Source organism: Hyposmocoma kahamanoa, unplaced genomic scaffold (assembly GCF_003589595.1).
Source record: "Hyposmocoma kahamanoa isolate Upper Pololo Valley unplaced genomic scaffold, ASM358959v1 76, whole genome shotgun sequence".
In the NCBI taxonomy this organism is placed as follows: Eukaryota; Metazoa; Arthropoda; class Insecta; order Lepidoptera; family Cosmopterigidae; genus Hyposmocoma; species Hyposmocoma kahamanoa.
The window spans coordinates 5,742,317-5,760,230 of record NW_020653900.1 but is presented as its reverse complement, the minus strand read 5'-3'; the positions used below and the strand labels follow the sequence as shown (position 1 = coordinate 5,760,230).

Below are 17,914 nucleotides of genomic sequence, written 5' to 3'. Positions count from 1 at the left end.
AGTTCTTGCCTTTTGAGTTTAAGAAATGTTCGGGATAAACCAGTGTTGCGCGTTGGAGTGCTTCCCTAGCCTGTCTACAGTACCGTACGGTTTGTGCATGTATGTATATATGTATACACAAAACCGTTCCATTTGTGTATTTTTAAGTTTATGGGACAAATCCACTGTGCCTGTAATTTCACCAACACCCTTACCCTTCAAAATCGGAAGGCATGCTCACATTACTGCTTGGCGGCAGAAATACGTATGGTGGCAGACTTCCCCGAGTATTAATAGATTCAGGCGTTATTTTGCGGAAGTTCACGGTAATAAAAAAATTGGTTACTTATTTTATAAATTTTATGCGGAGGGAGCGTGGGAAAATTAACTGCATGAAAAATATTGAACACATGCGCAGCTATTTCGCACGATTGAACCTTCACTGGTATCGCGGAGTAGCAAATTAATTTTTATTAAATCTTCGCTGGACGAAGTTTTTCACAAGGAGCTAAACATATATACATTTAGTAGCAGTAGAGCTAAGTGTATAAATTTCGTTGCCTGCGACTGTATTTTAAAATGGTGGCAAATTTTGATTTTTCAAATTAAAATTTGTGTTTACGGTAATGGTTTGCACTGTTGGATGGCTCCGTCTCGGGTTTTCTGTTCTCGTCTGTTCTGGAACTCATAGTACAGGGAATGCCCTAGTTATAGTTCAGGCAATTGGTGTAGTTGTCTGGCACATCTGCCCTCCTTGTCATAACTAACGCATTTGCATTTGGATAATTTTCGTGATATTGGCCTCTAAAGTTTCTTTCTTGTAAAAAATGTCAATTATGCTGATTATACTCAAAATAAAACTGAAATTAAAGAAGATACAAAAAACCGATTAGAGGGGTTGTAGATCTCGTTTCGCGCGACTTGCGCGAGTGCGACATAAAGCGCGAGATCTCTTTATGCGAGAATAGCAGTATCTCGCGCTTTATGTCGCTCTCGCGCAAGTCGCGCCCTGTCGTGCTAGCCCTACAGATATATTAATAACTCAATTTTGGTAAAAATATCGATTACGCTAGTTATGATAAAGCGGGCAGACATTATTATTATTTTGTCTTTCTCAAAATAATATACAAGCGAAAAGTTTCAAAGAACTTCGCATTAACGAGGACTTATAAATTGTAATCTTCGCGATGCTGCAGTCGTGAAAACCTTTTCTTAAAAGTATCGTCTGTCGTTAGAATCTAAAATTAAAGCAAAACCTTGCACATTTATATGTTTAAAAATATTTTTTTCAATTTTGCTACATTATAAATTAATGCATGTGTCTATATTAGCCCAGTCAACAGTCGCTACACTTTGCGACACAACGGCTTTAGTATAGGAATGCCGCGCGACTCTACGATGCGACAATACGACGCTAAAGTGAGTTTTGCTACTATAGGCATTACCACGTGAGAAGTGACGTTAGTACCACTGTACTTTCACGAACACTGCCAACAGCTTCGGTATACCTATCTGGAAAATAGGGAATGTGCTGTAAGTGCACCAGTGCTGTTTTTATTTTGTATAATACCAGAGACGATCAATACATGCGCCACGCCTGTCTATAGCAGTTACAGTGCCACTCAGAACCTTAAATCACAAAGATCTGTGAGACACTGCCTCTGCGTCTATCACCCTGAGATCTAAGTCGACAAGTCTCATGTGCCTGTAATTTCACCAGCGTTAAATGGAAGATTTATTCGTGGTCGATTGTCGATAAGAGAGCTTATGTGTTGAAGTTTCTTTTGCAACATGCAGGTTTCTTCATGGTGCTTTTGCCTTCGCTATATAAACAGGTAATGTACATACAAGTTGTACAGTCGGACAACAATTTGAGTGTAGCATTTTGCGAGCAGTTCCGATTTAGCCGGAACGCTGCTATTGTGACAACTTTCTCAACCGTACATAGACGCTTACGATTGTAGACTCAGTTGTGTAGGTCGTACCTGTACTTGAACCCGTATATTATATATACAAGGAATACTATAAAACAATGGCCTAACATATTGTAAGTCAAGCTTTTAAATGAATTTTAAGATGAATTCCATTGTGATTGGAAATAAATTACTACTATTTGTATTATTAAACGACTTTAAAAAAAAGGAGGAGGTTATACGTTCGGTTATATGTATGTTTCCGATTTCTCCGTCAATTGTAGTAAATTATTTTTTGTTTGAGCGGGTGTACTCTCGTAGTGGTCCCATTGTCAACAAGTTAGAATCTGATGAGGGGAACCAACGGAAATCGAAAAAAGCCGATAAACAAACTTTTGAGATAGGTTATCTACTTACAGCACGATCGCAACATGCCAAAAAATAAGGTAAGGATACAAAATATAATTTCATTAAGTGAAGATATCTTATTTAAACTTTTTGCACAACACAATACTCTATAAGTGGTAGGCACAAAGCCATAAAGCATTATCTACCGCTCAATCTTCGGGTCAAACAAAAAAAAATCAATACGTAGGGCTGCACTTAAAACAAAATTAACAAAACAATGTAAACCAAAATTTGACAGTTAAATAATATGGTATAAAATAAATATACTTAAAAAAACATTAAAATACTTATGCAATAAGCTGTCGTAGCCTAATGGTTTGACGGAGGAGGTTTGAATCTGGGCTCGCACCTCTGAGTATTTTGGAATTTGTGTAATAAATTCGCACATCGAAGAAGGTTCACGACCTTCGGAAAACATGTAAAATCACCAAAGCGTATTGGGCCAGCGTGGCGGACTATGGGATAAACTCTCGCTTGAGAAGAAACCCGTGCCCACCAGTGGGACCTACAAATGGGTTGATGGTGATGATATACTCGTACAATAAACATAGGTACACACATATATATGTGTGTACCTATTATTAGTATAGTATTGTGTATATATTATAAAAATATATAAGTACCCACAGCAACATAATGCAGAAGATTGTCAAAAAGATGCTAGCGCAAAATGCTTGAACTAAATCTTAAGGTTGAACAACACAATATGTTAAAATTTACATTCTATTGTAAAGGTATGGTAAAGTTATTAGTCACTTGGAACTAGTAAAGGGAGTTTAATGCATTATGTTCTCTACTGTTAATGAAATACGTTGTCTTCAGTGGGAAAATTACTTACGTAAATGAGGTGGTTGACGACAGCCAGTGTCACATGTTAATTAATTTTCTACGTAGTGCTTGCTATATATAAACTAAAGTTCCTATCTCTGCACAACTCTAAACAGGATGTCGTTTTAGAGAGACGAGATTTTATCGAATATGTACCCTGTAGCAATTTTACTGTTGGCACTAAACTGTCATAGAGGGGTGGTAGTTTAGTAGAACGGATGCTTCTCAAATCGAGTGATTGACGTTTCGATTGTCTATGGCGGCATAAGCCTGTCTACGACATTGCAGTACCACATAAAGTTTTAAATCGCAAAGAACTGAGGGGCACTGCCACTGCATCCGTCACCCTGAGACGTAGAGTTGACAAGTTCCATGTGCCTGTAGTTTCACCTTTGTCTTTCAAAACCCGTACTCAGTAACGCTCACATTATAAGGGCAGATATAGGTCAAATGTAAAAAAAAAAGAAAAAAAAAGGTGGCAGCACATTTCTGGACGTACTGTTTCACAAGAAGCTCTACTGGTACTAAAACCTATACTTTTAATTATAACTTACGTTAATTTCTTGATGTTTAGTAGCCAATACCTCTTCCAAATCTTGGAAGAAAATATCTTGATGAAACCTGCATGTCGAAGACAGCTCACAACCCTTGGAAAATGTGTGCAATCACCTACCCGCATCAGATCAGAGTGGAAGACTATGACCTAAACTATCTGTATAGAGGATACGACGAAAGGGTTGTTGTTAGATTACTAAAATGTCGTCTAATACACAGATTGTGTTATTTGAGCTGAAACGTGTTTGAATGCAGACAGAAACATACGGATACTATGATAAAAATTTGGTCACGTAAGAGATTGATCAATGTAATCGGTTCACATGAAACCAATGGCTTTACGCCTCGACGCAGCCTCATTCAATATAAATAATGATTTGTACATGTAGGATCGTTTTCATTTCATCAAATTTAATTTAATAACGATGACTTTTAATTTATGTAATACCACGCAGTTCTCACTGGAGTCTAAAATCCCAAGGAACTAGTTTATTTAAAATATTTTTACAACTATACAAAGAATTTAACTTCAAAACCAACTCAGTGTTTCTACATAAGTGCACCATACAGACTAATAGCATTATTATGGTCAGAATACCATACAATAGAAATGGCCTCATTATACCACGACGATCATTCAGCATTGAAACAATAACCTCATGATAAACATTATCACTTACCTTAATCGGCGACGACGAGAGCCATAGCTGGAACAGGTCTGACGTCACTGAAGTACTTCGCGCCTCGTGGTGTGGCCTTGGAGACAGTGGCCCTGATGATGTCAAACTATGCAATCTATGTACTTCATCAGTCGTCGCACATTCCCTTATATACCTTTCCAGAACCTTCGGCTTACTTTCAAGAAGTTTCTTCAACTCTTCCAACTCATCATCAGTACAATCGTCTGGAGTAGACCGGTCTATCACTTCTCTATATTCGTCGACCACTTCAGTATTTACATCGTCGTATACGACCTTATTGCCTAATTCTGGACTAGATCCATCTATAACTGTAAAGGTAACATCACTATCACATTCCCTGGTACTATCTAGCTCTGTTTCACAACCATTCTGTTCTGTTATCTCTAGAATAGTAATCGGTGGGTTTTCCTTTAACATGTTGTTATTTTCTATACTGTCTAGGTCGTCAGGTATTTCGTAGACTAGTTTCATTAATTCATTCGTTTGTCTTACTCTGTCCTGTTTTTTGTCTGCTTTGTTGCTCTCAGGTGCTTCGGCAAAATTGCTATCACCTGACTTCTTTGGTTCTACATCGATTGGTTCTTCGGATGTCATGGCAGGTTTAGTGGGTTTCTGAAGGTAGGGAGAGAGGTTTGGCTGGGGTGGTGATCGGCATTTCTTGGTGTCTTCAAACTGGATGTGGTACCTGTGGTCAAAGAAAATTACAAATTATTATATTCTAAAACAAGGGGGAAGTCTTATTTTATCGAACTAATTAGACACTGCCTCCGTGGCCGAACGGTTACCATGCCGGACTGCCACGCAGAGGTTCCAGGTTCGATTCCCGGGCCGGGAGAAATAGTTGTATGGCCTACAATTATTTCTCTCGTGAGTTTGGGTGTAATTTGTGGTTGTCTATGTGTGTGTCCATGGCATCCGCGACACAGGGTTTCCCTAGTGCGGAGCTATGTTGAGTGTGTGCGTTATTTATTTATTTATTTATTATTTATTTATTCTTTCCCAGACAGTCCGAGTACAAAACCAAAGTCGTTTATTTGCCTAATCGTTGGGTTACGGGCAGCACAAGCGAGTTCGAAGATAAATGTTTACTCTACTTAATGCATTCCGAAACTCTATCACCTCGTTTCAGTACTCTGACGTTATTTACATGGAATTGATCATTAACTGTATCTCGTTTTACCGAACTACCCTTTGGCATTTCCATGCCTTAATTGAGTACTGTTTGTCCGGGCAGTATCGAACGTGGTGCATAAACGGTATTTGTGTTAAGCGATACTCGTGTACGTTATAAAGTGGCCAGTATGATGATAGCTTATTAAGCACTTGCAGGTGGTACAATGTTTTTCCAATGACAAAGTAGAAGGTGATAAAAATCTACGTTTTGGAAAAAGTTGATAAAATTCTTCGAAAAACGATGAAGTCTCCAAATTGCTATAGGCCAACGTGGTGGTCTAAGCCTGAATTGTGAGACGTATCTACATATATGGATTGATAATAATAACTATCCACAAAAGTAGATGAATTCCATAAAATATTAATGTATACTAATATATTGCGCATGATTCGAAAAGCAGCAGTATCACTTTAAAGCTTTAAGTTGCAATGATCTGAGAGGCGCTGTCATAGCGCCCGTCACCTTGAGATAAGTCCCATGCGTCTAATTTCATCAGCACTACTACCCTTCAAAACCGGAACGCAGTAATGCTCTAATTACTGCTTGACGGCAGAAATAAGTAAGGTGGCAGTACTTCCCTGGACGAACTCTTTCACACGGAGCTCTGCTGCTACTGATCTCTGTCATCTGTTGGTCTGTGATGCAGGTCAAGATTTAAACTTCTGCCTTAGAAGACAGGGATGCTTACCTAGAAGGAAGCGTTCTCCCGTCTTCTAGCTTCCCTGCCTGTTTATCTCTTAATGTCGCTCTCGCGCTAGTCGTGACCTGTCGTGCTAGCCCTACAGGTTCGAGTTCAGTTAGGCCGAAGGTATTTTTATTTGTGGTCGATCTTTATGTAAATATAATTTAATATATTCCTTAACTCTCTAAAAAAAAGTATAATACTGGAGCTAAGATCGTATAAAAGAAGTTGTAATTTATATTTGTTTTGTCAAGATGGGCTTCGAAAAAATTTGAAGGTGACCCTAGTTCATTAACCGTACGTATACACTAGAAGTTTTGAGTATGTGTTATGCCATTTGTCACGTATACAATAAAAGTTTTTCAAGTTCATGGGCCTTATCGAGACACGAGACAACTTTAGTCCCAAGACGATTTGTTATCATTATTGTGTTATAGATTATCGACTAGGGTCTAAGTGTCTACGAAAATTTTATACGTGTAGGTATATACAACAAAAAAGAAAGAAAATTGCTGTTTAATAACTGTTACTTTAGATTATGGGGGAGAAGAGAATCTAAAATATATATCGAAAACAATAATTATGTATTCGTTTATAAAAAAAAATGCGCAGTGCGCATTTGACCTCCTTTCCACGATATGGAAATTGACTATGAGGTCGACGATGGAGCATGAACACCTAAGTAATGCCTATTCATTCCTCGTCTGAAGAGGTCCAAGTTAAACTTTATAAGTTCAGAAATAAAATTCGTAACTTGATAGTACGAATAAAAATGCAGAGAATATATGTATATACAAATATAAACGTAAAATGCCTCTGTGGCCGAACGGTCACTATGTTGGTCTGCTACGCAGATGCCCCGGGTTCGATTCTCGGGCTGGGAGAAATATTTATAAGGCCCACGTTTATTTCTTATTCCGGTTAGGAAGGATAAGGGTGCTGGTGAAATTACAGGCACATGGGACTTGTCAACTTTTGTCTCAGGGTGACGGGCGCAGTGCCAGTGCCCCTAAGATCATTGCGATTTAAAGCTTTGAGTGACACAGCGACTGTTATGGATAAGCGTGTCGCTTAACACCAGGTGCACGGCTTGTTCGTCCCGTAACTTGGTACTATAAAAAAAACTATTTTTTTCTCTCGTGAGTTTTGGGTGTAATTTGTGGTGGTCCATGACACCCGCGACCCAGGGTTCCTCTAGTGCGGGGCTATTGAAAAAAAGATTAAGTTTTTTTTTCTTAATATCAGAAGTTTCAGAGCAATAGTTTATATTTACGAGTACATTATATCACTAACATAGTTCTGATTTCAAGGCCATATAGTACCTTCTACGATATAAGTCGCATCCTTTCTATATATGTATATGGTCATGTTAGAGTGAATACCTAGTATGTGATTTCTATGTAATTTTCTGGACGAAGATAAAAATGTGGTGTAAAATATAGTAAATGCGATAATGTTTGCAGTTAGCATTTTAATTGGTTGAATTGTACCTCTTTCAGATTCTATATTTCTTTGATAATATATTTGAGCAAGATTTTCTTCAACAAAAATCAGTAAAAATGTACTATGTGATTTTTGTCATAGTTCGCTTTTACTGATTTTTGTATGCCAGGTATTCACTCTAAGACGTTGGTATAGTATAGAGTCATATCAGCAAAATTACAACTTTTCAGGAGCTCGAGGTAAGAATCTATGAACGAAAATAGCCGATAACTTTTTTATGGTTCCAAAACTTCACATATACATAATTTGTTTTATGTACTTTCATTTGATAAAATCGCTTTTGACATATGATCACATGTGACTTTATTAAACGGGTACGAAGTATAAAAATACGAAACAAAATATTAAAACAAAATGCTGGGAGTAGGAAGTAACACAATTATTATCAGAACATCACACGCACAAGTAATTGGCTTTAATATCAAGGAGCAAACTGACACAATGTAGTAAAGAAATAATATTCCGACGTCGGAAAAGGAACACGAAATGTGTGACGCCATGCGATATTTCGTTGTAAGATTATTTCGATACCTCCAATGAACACTACGCCAACTTTATTTTTTGGTTATTTTCTATTATTTTTGTAAACAGTCTAATAAATAATAATAATATTTATTTTACTAATATTGTCCTTCCCCAATTTTCCGAAAAAAAAACAAAAACATAATTCGAAAAAAAAACAAAAAATTAAATAAACAAAAACAAAATAATAACAGAACAGGTCCACAAATTAGGTTGGCGTAGTGTTCCTTGGAGGTATCGATCTAATAAAAGCAGCCCCACAAATACATTTTTATAGTGTACTGTCAACGCCTACTGATTTGATTCTGAATAGATGAACGTGAAGAAAAGAGTTGAAAAAACTTAACCTTTCACCTGTGAGCCGTAAAATTCATTTTGGTACGACTTCCTTACTGCATTCGTTAGTGAATGACGTTTTTTAAGAAACTGTTTGATTTTTAATGTATATTTACTTAAATTAATAAGTCATACATGTAACAATAAGCCGTAGTAGCCTAATGTTTGCACCTCTACATTTCGCGGAATTTATGTACAAAACATAATTTGAAATTTATTAGCACGTTAAAGAAGGTTCACAACTCTCGGAAAACGTGTAAAGTCGGACTAAGGCCAAAACGCTCGCATGAATGGGTTAATGATGATGATTACTTACTTTAATGCTGAATACAAGTGCGTAAGAAGGCTCTTAAAACCAAAAGGTCGGCTAAAGGGTATCTTAGGGCATCAACTGTACAAATCATATACGTCGCCAAGATGGTAGTAGCAGTAGAGCTCCTTGTGAAAGAGTCCAGGGAAGTACTGCCACCTTACCTATTTCTGCCGCCTAATAAATAAAGTCAGCATTACTGTGTTCCGGTTTCGAAGGGTAAGGGTGCTGGTGAATTGAAAGGCTAATGGGACTTGTCAACTAGATATTTGTGATAAAAAGGTCTGAGTGGCATTACAACTGTTAAGGACAGGCGTATCGTTTACCACCAGGCACACGACTTGTTCGTTCCATCACTTATTATTACAAGAAAAAAAAAAGATTGCAACCGCGCATACGCATTTTCATGTAATTGGTTTTTACTTATTTTCTTTTAAGCAAGACTTATAAATCTCTCGCCTAAATGTATTATTAAAATATTATAGCATTTGAAGGTGTAATTTATTATTATTGTTACAAAGATCGAACAGTAGAAAGAAAAATTCCAATGATCTGCTGATCATTCAAAACCGGAAAGCTTAATGCAAATGGAACTTAACCATTAAACAAGCGCTGCAGTACTAATTTTCATTCAATTTTGCAGTCACAGTTGGTGAATTAAAAATGATTGAAGCGCTACCACGAAGAAGCATTTTATTTGAAGGCGCCTCACTGTTTTTTTTTATATAATATCAAGTGACGGGACAAACTAGTCGTGCGCCTGATGAATTTTTATATGTAGATATTGATACAGGGTCGATAACGAGCCCTATGCTTAACATATTTGAGTAACGTTCTAGTCACTAAGTAGAGCGCTGGTAATTTAGTGGGAGAAGAATCGCTTCTCAATTCAAAAGTAGACAGTTAGATTATATGTGCCTGTAATTTCACTATGTTTGACGGCCAAAATCGGTAAGTATTTTAATAGAAAACAAACTCTTTCACAAGCAGCTCTACTGCTATTAAAGGATCGTGTTGCCAGTTTACTGTTATCGATTCTAATCTAATGAAATCGACAACAAATTACTAGTATATAAATACTTTGGTAATTTATTGAAATTCGAAATAAAATCTTATATTATAAATAAATTGCTAATATTACTTTGAATATTTTGAATGTATTTCATAAAAAGCTGATTCGGCAAACAAAATAAAGGAACGTATACTCTAGACCATTAAAATGTCATCATCATAAACAGGATCTGTAGGTGGATTGTCGGGTCGGTATAATTTATACCAAATAGGAACTCGGTCAAGAAAGCAATTGGAAAAATGGTAACGGAAATTTTTTTAATTCATCAATTCAAATCTCATCAACAAATCATTCAAATCATTAAATACGGCCGGCCAAGGTAAAAAAATATGCTTGCCTGTGACGTCATAAACTTGGTAAAAACATTAAAAACCCATAATGATTTCTTATAAAAAGATGGTTATCATGGCATTGGTAGGTTGGTTCTAGTGCCATAAAGAATAAAAGCCTCCTCAATTTAGTCGTATTACGGCTAGCTAAAAGGGGACAAATTACTATTATTTCGGCAAAATGGTGTTGATGGAAGGTTGTTAATGTGAAGGGTAGTTGGGGATAATTTACTTAGCTTTAGCTGTCTCGCCAGTTCGCTACTTCTGTGGTAATGAGATAAAATTGGAGTAACGGCGTGCCTTTTAACGTACTTATATGACATTATATATACAAATGTCCTAGGAATATAAATCGTTATTCGAGAGGAGCCGTATCTTGTTTCACGAGAATTATGAATACCTAATAGATTGTCTGCTTATCACTGAGTTGCCGTAGCACAGATCCGTAAACTTATCTATAGAATTGATCGATTTTTTGACGATAGACATGTGGGAATCTACAAAAAATACGATATCGATCGTCTGCTTCTTACACATTTACTCAATTTCGTCTGATCATACATGTTGGTAAACAAATTACGAAAATAATTACCTCAAACGTTTTTGTAATTATATCTATATTGCTAAGTTTTATTTTGAAAACATTTATGCTCAACTCACACTGGCGCAGAGTCGACGGGTCATGTTTTTCGCCTATAGTATATTCATCTCTATTTTCCCATTATTAAGGTACAAATTTTGTTTTATACAAATACGGAAACGAGCGTCGACGCGCGACGACGCGCGTCGCCAAGCGTTATAGTAGAAAACTGGAAGCGACGCGACGCTTCGACTCTGCGCCAGTGTGAGTTGAGCCTTAATCGACCGTGCCTGAAATCCGATAAATAGGATTTATTCCCTAATTTTCCACCCCAAATGGGAATATTTTCTTTATATTTAAATACGGACCACTACTGAGATACTCACTTGCCAACAAAAAAAAGGATCAACGAATTCGTTTCACAAATATCGGAGTAATCGTTTAACATACGTACAATAACAAAAACAGTCGAATAGAGAACCACTTCCCTTTTTGAAATCGTCAAACGTCGATCATCTGTTGCTTAAAATTTTACTCGTTTTGTTTGATCACAAAAACTCAAGCAAATCTGTGGGCACCTTAACAAATTACAAAATTTGACGAGAAAACAAAAGAACCACTTTCCTGTCCGTCTGTACCATCTAGTTTAGGTTACATATTTTTTCTCTGAGGTCCATTATCTATCAAAGCGAGAAACCAACAGCTGTGTTTCAACAATCTACAGTAGCAGTAGAGCTACTTGTGGAATAATATGAGCATTACTGCAAGTAAGACACAGACACATAGGAATTGTCAATTTTATGCACCAGGGTAATGGACGTAACGACAGTGCCTCAGGTCTTTGAGATTTAAAGATCAACTCACTCATGACTTTATGCGACTGATATGCGTAGGTGTGTCGCTTACCATCAGGCCCATGACTTGTTCTTTCCGTCACTTGATACCTACCATAAAAAAGTATTTCGTTCTTTTTAAGTATTTGTCACTGAAATAGCTCTTCTCCACCTGCTTTTCTAGATAATGGGTTTTAATGTGGTTTTCGTGGGTTATTTGTAAAATACCAATAAACTCTTAGGACTACATTGCAAACATCATAAACGATAACTGTTGTTCCATGACTTTTTACAGAACATAATACCAATAGCTTTTTTATAAAGAAAACCCTAACTCAAAAGTTTTGAATTTTGAAAGCAGAGACGATTTTTGCGCGCCATAATTCGATACTCATAATTTCCTCAGCGTAAACAAAACGTGTCACATCATGCCATAGGAATAGTCACGCACTTGTACTTGACGGTAATGCAGGTTCTGGTGAACCTGGAAGCGGTTCGTTTTTGCACTAACTCTTGTTTACATACCAAACCAGTCCTGAAATGGTTATTTTACAAATGAAGGCCTATTACACAAGCACAAGGGTACGAAATAGCGTTAATAGTTAATAGCTCATTATCTGACAACACAAAAACTAATATCAAAAAATTCAAAATCAACTCAAACGTCACGTTCCAGATTAATATTAGTCAAATTTTAGATAGCAACTTACAACTTACGAATATTACCTAACATTCTATATAGCTAATAAACGCTTTATATCTATACCGTTCCCTAGTTTTGCTCAAAGCAACTATCTTAGACTGAATGGAGAGTTTCGTAGAACAACGAGTATGTGAGCTAATCTAGAGTTCACTAATTAGTTTTCATCGTTAAGCGGAAGCTTATGTCCGCGCTTGGATATGTGTATTATTTGTGTTCATTAGTTTTCATATCGACATTTATGTATTAATATACATTTACTTTATTTATTATTTACATATAATGGAAAAGGTGTACGTTAGAAGAATAACGGTACAAAACAGAGCGAATTTGGGTAGAGAAATAGGGTATGGTCGCCTTCAGCATACATACCTAAATAAATTTTTTATGATGTCCAGTGACGGAACGAACAAGTCGTGCGCCTGGTGGTAAGCGACATGCCTGTCCATAACGGTTGCAGTGCCACTCAGAGCTATAAAACACAAAGATCGGAGTGGCCCTGCCACTGCGCCCGTCACTTTCAGATGTAAGTTGACGAGTCTCATGTGCCTGTGATTTTACCAGCACCCTTACCCTTTAAAACCGGAACCTAGTAATGCTGACATTACTGCTTGGTGGCAGAAATAAGTAAGGTGGCAGTACTTCCCAGGACGAACTTTTTCACAAGGAGTTTCCTGCTACAAAATTACCCTACTAGTTATAATTATTAATACAAAGATCAAACACAAAGAAAAGTTAATTCTATCCGGCTGGATTCGAACCAGTGCCTTCACCATACCGTAGCTAAGGCTCTCACAACTGCGCTACCGAACGAACCAGTCCGAATAAATTTGTCTTAGGACCAATTTGGAAAATTGATTTAATTTCCCACGTTGGTCTTACAAGGAATCGAATGCGGCATCGTCTTATCAAGCGTCCGCAGTACAAACCGGTGGTCGGGTCACCGAGGTCATCGAGTAACTAAGCCGAGTCAGCGTTATTACAAGCATAGGATACTTCAGATGTCTAGTCCCACGGCCGGTAGTTTGTATAAGTGTGTGGTAGCCTTGACAAGTAAAAATAAAACGAAACAAGGGCCGGTGGTCTCGTACAATCATCAGTTATAAGTGTAATTTGTTTATATCCCTGGGGACGGCGACGGCCACGCGGTGAAATATTCATGGAGGGTCATCGATCGAATGAAATAATGTCCACTTTGCGATACACAGAGAGTAGACAAAATGTCGGACAAATAAAAGAGGAACGACTTTGGTGAGTCAGTACTAAAACACAATATAAACAAGGAACATTCTAGATTCGAATTCCGATTGGAAGTTTCGGTAACGGTTTTTCGTAAATTGGTTCATCTAGGTGTTAGAAGTCAATGGTTTTAAATCTCGGTAATTGGCGCGATTGTCTATCACATTTACTTTGTTTTTAACCTACTTCAAAACAAGGAGGAAGTTCTCTTTCCGACTGTATTTTTATTATTATTTTATTTATTATTAGCATTTGTGAACCGATTTTGATCATTATTAGTAGAAAATATTCCACCTTTAGGGTTGCCAATTAGGGGATGAATGACTCAAGAGGTCAGTTTTTTTAGTACTAGTAGTACCTACATAAAACTATATTACTCTCATTATCAGTTTTAGTAGCAGTGGAGCTCCTTGTGAAAGAGTTCGTCCAGGGAAGTGCTGCCACCTTACCTATTTCTGCCGCCAAGCAGTAATGTGAACATTACTACGTTTCGGTTTTGAAGGGTTAAGGGTGCTGTTTAATTACAGGCACATGGGACTTTTCAACTTTTGGTGACAGACGTAGTAGCAGTGCTCCTCAGGTCTTTGAGATGCGTGACGTTTACCACTAGGCGTACGCGTCCAAAATATTTTCAAATCTTTTCACAAAAAATTTGTACCAAAATGGACAAAAGAAGTTTTGTTATTTTCCTCAACACCGAGTGAAAATAAAGAAGTCTAATCTTTATTTAATACATTATCTGCAATGCTGTCCGCCTCGGTGAGTAATATTATGTATATACATACACTCAGCGAACTATTTAGAGGCTCGCTAAAAAAGAATGAATTATGATAACAACGTTCATATTATGACCCACTGTCCATATATAGCAGAATGTTAAATTTGAAAAAAGAATGACTTCAATCGTCTTTTGATTTCCATTATACGTTCTGGCATATGTGGCCAGTGGAGCATGTGAACGTTGCCATCATAATTCAACCTTTTTTAGCGTTCCTCTAAAAATGTCCATGATTATGTAATAGGAAATGTATTTAAATTATGTTCTAAGTTTCCTTTATGAAAAAAGCTTTGGCAAAAAGATCAAATTTTAATCACGAATGAGCATTATTTATGTCCTCTTTACCAGGCTTTTGAAAATGTCTTTAGTAGTTCATAGGGCTTTTAAGGAATTAATGCAAAGATCGAACATAAAAAAAATTTTTTAGATCCGGCTGGACTCGAACCAGCGCCTTCGCCAAACCGTGGCTAACGCTCTTCCAACTGAGCTATGGTAAGAACCAGCAGTCTTTACGAATTTCTCTATGTGCTTGTTGCGGATCTTTGTTTTTTAACGACTTTTTACCGTAGCGCCATCTGTGCGAAATGTATATAGGCTTTTCTTCATAAGGGAATAAACCGAATTTTCAAAATAAGACATGAAATTTAGACCTTACCAAGTAGACATTAGAAATTCAATTATATCATGACACCTCACCATCTGGCTCTGAGTTCATATGTAGGTAGGTAGTTATTTCAAATAGAACGTTGCATTGTTATACGTGTATCAGTGTATCCAATTTACAACACGGGGTAATAAAGCAATTGTGGCGAGCGTCGCTTACGCAACTACAGCGAAAGTGGGTCCTTGTCATTCATGAATCAATTTTAACTGCTGCTTAAGCCTATATAATACATATTAACTATATAGATATTCACTGTAGGCATAAGAAGTACACAGTTGACCCCACAGACAGTTATCTATATCTATGGTTGACCCTTATATTGTTTTCTTATCGAGTTAATTAAATTTTTCTAATTTCCTGTGTGTGTAATTTTCTGAATTGTACTTAAAGAGATGTATAAATTCAATATTTTTTTCTCATTTCTGTGGGCTTTCTAGAGGGAGATTTCATAAACATTTACTCTTTAAAAAAATAACCATAGGGTAAAAGACAACATTCTAAAGAAATATAATGTATTTTTAATTTTAGACTAGATAACTACTAAAAAAGGAGATAAGATCGCTAACGTAGCATTTTGCTCGGGAATGCGCTTTAATTGGTAAATTTAATTCAGTGAAAAAGGCATATTGTTAAAATAATTTAGCAGCAGTGGAGCTCTTTGGGAAATGGTTTGTTTAGGGAAGTACTGCCACTTTGCCTATTTTTGCCGACAAGCGTTAATGTGAACACAATTGTGTTCCGGTTTTGAAACGTCAAAGGGAAGACTTGTCAACTTATGTCTCAGGTGACGAGAGCAGTGGCACTGCCCCATAAATCTTTGCGATTTAAAGCCCCGAGTAGCACTGCAACTGTTATGGACAGACGTGTCGCTTACCAGCAGGCGCACGACTTGTTCGTCCCGTCACGTGCTATCATAAAAAAATTACAATTTTACGAAAAAAGAAACTGAACTGATGATAATATAGATCGCACTGCTATTACAATAGTGTTGTAACTCAAAATATATGAAATTTAATATTCTATCATTACTGAACGTAAAATTTGATTCTCTACACGTCAAAAAAATCATCGGTAGAATATTGCGGCAGTAAGGAAATGTATAAAGTCGCTTTTAAAAATATAATATATGATTTACGATAAAAATAATAACAATAAATAATAAATATTAGACAACACCACATACGTTGCTCTGATCCCAAAGTAAGTGGCTAAAGCACTTGTGTTATGGAAAACGGAAACAACGACGGTACCACAAACACCCAGACCCGAGACAATGTAGAAAAGTTAGTTTTCTACACAGGACTCCGATTCAGAACTCTTCGATATCTTAACCGATTCGTTCGATTGGATATAGTTCACGAATCGAAGGGCGCTTTCCGAGTTATTCAGAACATTCGAGTTAAAACCTTCGAGTCGGATTCGGATACGACAGTTTGACATTCGATTCGGTTATTGTGAATAATAATAATAAATAACGCACACACTCAACATAGCCCCGCACTAGGGAAAACCCTGTGTCGCGGGTGCCATGGACACACACATAGACAACCACAAATTACACCCAAACTCACGAGAGAAATAATTGTAGGCCATACAACTATTTCTCCCGGCCCGGGAATCGAACCTGGGACCTCTGCGTGGCAGTCCGGCATGGTAACCGTTGGGCCACGGAGGCAGAATAAAAATGAAATGAAATCGTACGATATCTAATCGAATCGGTCGACGAGTTATCGTAAAGTTCTGAAACGACCCCCTGACCCGACCGGGGCTCGAACCCGGGACCTCAGAGATGGCAACACCATGAAAACCGGTGTGCATACCAATCGACTACGAAGGCCGTCAAAATGGTTAACAAAAGGATTCGGTAAAACATAAATTAAGTAATATAACTTAAAAGTAAGGTACTTAATTTATAGATTATAATAACATTCGTTCTAAGTATTAATAAATTAAGTTGCTAATTACTATTACACACGAGAACTGTGAAGAGTTTGGCTCTAATGGCGGTGGCCGAAGGAATGTAGCTGTTTTTCGGGAAGAATATATTGTTTTAGTGTGTGTCTCCAGTGTCATTTAATCAGAAGAGTTTTCGCAAGTGCGACTACCATTATTGCACTTCAAAGCACTTTCGAGGTTTTACATTGAGATAATTAACTCGACCATAACGTACAAAGCGAAAATGGGGGACCGAGCTCAAGTTTGCGGATCTCCGCGGACTGTTGGCGCACGTGTCACGCTAAGCACTTCTACTGTATTTATTGTTCTGTGATCCTCCCGGTTCATTCGGCATTTCTTTTTCACTTTTAATCTTTCGCTCTCCCTCCAGACGCGTGTGAAAACTGAAAACATCCTCACCAACATCAACGTTGAAAACTCATCATTATTCTGTCAGCAAGATTTTTTGGAACTAGTCAGTATTTCGTTCGATTGTTGCCGTGTCCGCGCGTTCGTTTACTGCGTCCGATTTGTTCCGAATCCGAGAAAATACGAATATCGCTAGTACACCTACAGATAATAATAATAATCATCATCATTATTTATTTCCAATCACAATGGTATTGATCTTATAATAGATACATGCAGAAGTTGAAAGGAAACGGCAAGTGTTTGACCATTGTGCGAGAGCGGAATCTGTACTAGGACACCCTGTGTTACAGTATTCCGACCCCCCACTCTCAGACTCGATCTAGAAATATGCGACAAAGATGCAGTTAAGAACTATTAATACTTCGTAACAAAAATATTAAAAACACAAATTGTGTGTGTGTGTGTGTGTGTGTGTGTGTGTGTGTGTGTGTGTGTGTGTGT

General features: G+C 37.3%; 1 protein-coding gene across 3 annotated transcripts in view; it reads right to left on the bottom strand.

Annotated features, from left to right (window-relative positions):
• The window catches only part of LOC113232498 (cGMP-specific 3',5'-cyclic phosphodiesterase-like), a 190,105-nt gene that overhangs the window by 121,133 nt on the left and 51,058 nt on the right, over positions 1-17,914 (bottom strand). For all 3 annotated transcript variants that reach the window (XM_026467246.1, XM_026467248.1, XM_026467247.1), the window contains exon 2: positions 4,364-5,069. In XM_026467246.1, the coding sequence (XP_026323031.1) occupies positions 4,364-4,978 (615 nt within the window). In that variant the 5' untranslated portion in view covers positions 4,979-5,069. The remainder of the gene's footprint in view (positions 1-4,363; positions 5,070-17,914) is intronic.